Source organism: Nannospalax galili, unplaced genomic scaffold (assembly GCF_000622305.1).
Source record: "Nannospalax galili isolate Female #2095 unplaced genomic scaffold, S.galili_v1.0 C49973328, whole genome shotgun sequence".
NCBI lineage: Eukaryota > Metazoa > Chordata > Mammalia > Rodentia > Spalacidae > Nannospalax > Nannospalax galili.
The window spans coordinates 1-4,073 of NW_008481525.1; the positions used below are offsets into that span (position 1 = coordinate 1).

The 4,073-nt window shown below is 46.6% G+C and overlaps 1 protein-coding gene across 1 annotated transcript; it reads right to left on the minus strand.

The window, feature by feature from the left end:
- Positions 1 to 3: 3 nt before the first annotated feature.
- LOC108490436 (cystatin-14-like) lies at positions 4 to 2,140 on the minus strand (the record flags this gene model as incomplete). The annotated part of the gene is made up of 2 exons (XM_017796489.1): positions 1,637 to 2,140; positions 4 to 63 (listed from the first exon to the last, which is right to left on the minus strand). Coding segments are annotated over exons 1-2 (276 nt in total), but the record flags the coding sequence as incomplete, so codon positions are not given.
- Positions 2,141 to 4,073: the final 1,933 nt, after the last annotated feature.

Genomic DNA, 4,073 nt, shown 5'->3' on the forward strand with positions numbered 1-4,073 from the left:
GCTATTCAGCATGGTGAACTGGGAAAACCAAGGCCGAGCATCCACTTGGAAAATACAGCGCACCTGAAAAAATAATAATTAAGATACATAAGTTAGAAAAGGATAAGGCATTGTGATCACCAGTGTGCAGTGGGGTCTCAAGACACAATAAAAGTCAATCTAAAAAAATAATTAAAACAAAGCTCAAGACAACCATTTGCTAGGAACAGGGCTCATAAAGCGCAAGCCTCCACCAAGCTACAAAATCCACCCACCTGAATCCAGGGCTCCTGAGAAAGCACCTGCCTGGGGTCATCACCCACCTGAGGTATCCTGGCCTTACAACCTCCCTAGTCTATATGATGGTGAATAAACTTCCCCTTCCCAAGGGCCCTGAAGGAGCCAGGGCACTACTTGAGAGATGATCCTGTCAGGCACCCTCCAACTGAAGAGTGGCACAAACCCAGGTAAGACTGCCCCAAGGCTATTGGTTAGAGGGTGAGACCACTCACTGACAGAGTCTGCCTGATGGACAGCCATCTTCAAGGTCTCAGATCCCATGGATCTCATGTCAGATATAAGCCAATGATGTCAGACTCAGAATCTCCTGGGCAAGCAGATAAACTAAATAACCCTTTGCCCCCAGAGACATGGCAATGGAGGGCTGATAGCCACAGGGAGAAAGTCATCACCCAAGTCTCAGTGGCTTCTGAAAGCCCAGGGCCAGGACCACAGGGATGGCACCGTCACAGATGGAAGCCATATGGGCATCTGCAGGTTGTGTGTGATCAACCAGCTAGGTTGTGAGCAGAGAGCAGCCCCAGTACTAGGAGCCAGGCTCTGTCTGTTTAAAATGACCCCTTCTGCTTCCAGTGAGGTGTGTCCTCAGTCTGCCAAGATCACCCCACATCTTATCTATGCCGTGTTCCAGGCCTTGCTTGTCATTTTTCATTCCCGAAGATTTGTGCTAAGTGTGGATGATTCTATTCTCTAAACTTTCTTTCTCCTGGGCCTTGTTGCAATAGGCAATTGTCAATGTTTTCATCATGTTTCTTACAAATTGTGTGGCCCATAGCCAAATCCATTAAAAATATTATTGTCCATGTCTGTAGAGAAGAAATGATGCAAATAGATGCTAAATACTTGTTTTGTGAATATGAAAACAAGAAGAAAATCAGATAGAAAAACAAGCAAATGACTGGAATATGCATGTGCTTATGAATAAGCAGCCACACAGCAAATGTGATCGCAATGGGTCAACAGAAATGTGCCTACACCCACCAATGCCCAAAAGATACCAAACATTCAATGACATGCTTTCACCTCAAAATCACACACCAGCAATCCCCACAACACACTCACTCCTTCACATCTGTCCCACCCCTTCTTGGTCAGTCCTCATATGATGAACCAGGCCTGTATCTCCATGGCTGTACAGCAGCAAGAGGTGGTGGAGTGGCTGGTACCCAGGGCCCAGGGCTAGCATCAGCCCATGACAGGGAATCATAAAGGGAATGAGAAAGACCTGTGTCCTTGGGTGGAGGAGGAAAGTCCTCAAACTCAGAGTGTACTACAGGACCCTCTGCATCAGTCCCTCCTGATATCCCACTTGGCTCAGGGCCTTCATCTAGAGACAGTACTCTGGGCACGGACTCACCTTTTTCTGCACTCGTCCAACTTCCAGCAGTCTGTATGCGTTCTCTTCTGGGTTGTCATCATTAAACTGAGCCACAGCAAACTCCACTGATGCCACAAAATAATGTAGGTCCTTAACAATGTCTACAAATTCTTTGTCAATGGTCCATATATGGGTGCCCAGTACAATGAGTCCCACAAGCAGAGGCACCTTCCAGAACATGGCTGTCCTTAGCATCAGCCCTGGGAGCCGGAGACACAAGAGTGAAGGGCCAGTGCAGCTGCAGCTGGTACTGTCTTTCCCAGCTGAGAATCCTACCAGGCCCTGCCCACCAGAGCCCTGTGCTGCTGACTGCCTCCTTTTGACCAGTGCTTCTGTACAACCGCTTATTTCTGCTCCCCTGCCTTGTCCCTGTCCACCATCCCCAGACAGCAGAGCAGAAGGTCACATTTTTCCACTTCGTGGTGACATAAACGATGGACTGATAGGCATCCATGCACATGCCTGCTAGATGTACATCGCCAGGGCTGCTCCCCCAGCTCTGCCAAGGCAGCTCCCACCTGTACCGCAGCCTCTCTCGGAGGCACCGAGCCTGGCTCATTTGTGCTCACACAATGCTGGCAAAGATTCCCAGGGTCACAGGAACTCCTGAGGACTCCAGTGAATTCATTGTTGGGGAGTGAATCATTGGCCATGACCTGCCCATGACCTTGCCTGGAGCCCATACCACCAGCTGAGCTTAGGGCCAACAATCTGGGGATGTCCATAAGGTTCTGCCTTCTCCTCTGCCCTGAGCCTCCTCTGCCAGCAGGTATACCTGGCTCCATCCTCCTAGTTTCCTGTACTTATTATCAGTTCCCTTCTCTTACATTTTCTCTGACATCTTTTTTGACCTCTATACTATAATTACTGAATGATTTCATTTCTAATCATGATTGATTTTAAATCACCTTTTCCCTTATCAATTTCTAGCTCAAGTCCACCATAGTCAAAGAAAATCTATTCTCTTCTACTCTTCTTTGAAATTTATTGAGATTTATTTTTGTAGGAATTGTTTGGAATGTGACCAATATTCTCTGGGCCTTAGAAAAGGATGTCTACTCTGCATTTTGTAAGTGTAGAGTTAAATTTGTACATAGTGAGTCTGTACCCACTGAGATGTGGAGTCCAGGGGTCTCAGAGAGTCTCTGCCAAAGGTCTAATTCTTGTGTCACATTGAGAATGATCCCTCCCAGCAATCCATTGAAATGTAACAGAACACAGTAGAGTCACCATCTGACATTAGAATATTTCATCCTTTTTGAACAACCTGAATAGTAAATGTATGTAAATAATGGCTTTTTCCCAATCATTCATTCATAACTGGTATAGCATTACATCAGAATCAGAGTCGAGCATCAATGAAGCTATTTCATCACTGGAAAACAGGAGGAGTTTTCCTCCCGGTGTGGGGATAGGGGGAACCTTGTTGAAAAGAAAGAAGAAGCCATTAGGGAAACAAAGCTGCTCTTAGGTTCAAATACCCAGGAATGCGTTCTGAGGCTGATGGGCCTTCTCCTCCTTGTCCGCCCATCCTGTACCTTTGACCTTGCCCATGGATAACAAATCTGTGAATATACGTATTTTCTTCAAGGTCAGCCCTAGTCCCTAGCTCTCAAAGGGGTAGTATTGTTTCTATTTCAGAAGCCTAGAGGGACTAAGACAGTGGCATGGCACTCACCAAAGAGCATCTTTTCATCAGGCTGTTCAGCACTCAGGTAAAAGACAAAGTCCTCGGAGGCCCACAAGAGAGCAGAGCCCAGGCCTGACCTCCAGCATATATGGAGATGAGTACTCACTAAGGTTCCTGTGTGCAGGCCAGAGAAGCCCGGACAGGTTCCTGTCCCAGCATCGCTCTTTTACAAGGATGCCATCCTCATATGCACATTAGACAAATACAAACTCAGAGGGCTTTTAAGATTTAATGACCCTTCAGTGGTGTTAAGGTCATGACGATCAAGGAAAGAGTGAGAAACCACTTCTGGTAGAAGATCAGTGCTGCAGGTCACCCTGTCATTTGGAAAGGATACTCGGAGTATGACCAGGTTTCCTGTCCTGGAAGGCCCAGCGCATACTTCCTAGGAGTCCACTATTGGCTGGGCTGAGGGTATGTACTGTTCCTTGTTGTCTGACCAGATCTAGAGATTCAGCTGGAATGTACTGCTAGGGTCATCCCGTGAATTCAGTGGTTGTATTGGGTTAAGGCAAAAATCATACTTGTTTGTAGGAGCTAGTAGTAAGTTTGGGAGTAATGAGGCACTTACATGGTCAAGTCTTTCTCTGATTAAGAGGGTAAAGGTCTTTACATTTTATTTATCCTTTAAGTTTAAGAGTCTCTTTAAAATGGAGCTAGAGAGATGGCTCAGTGGTTTGTAGCAGGAGGCCTCCAAAGATGGCGCGGACCCAGAGCCCTGGGATT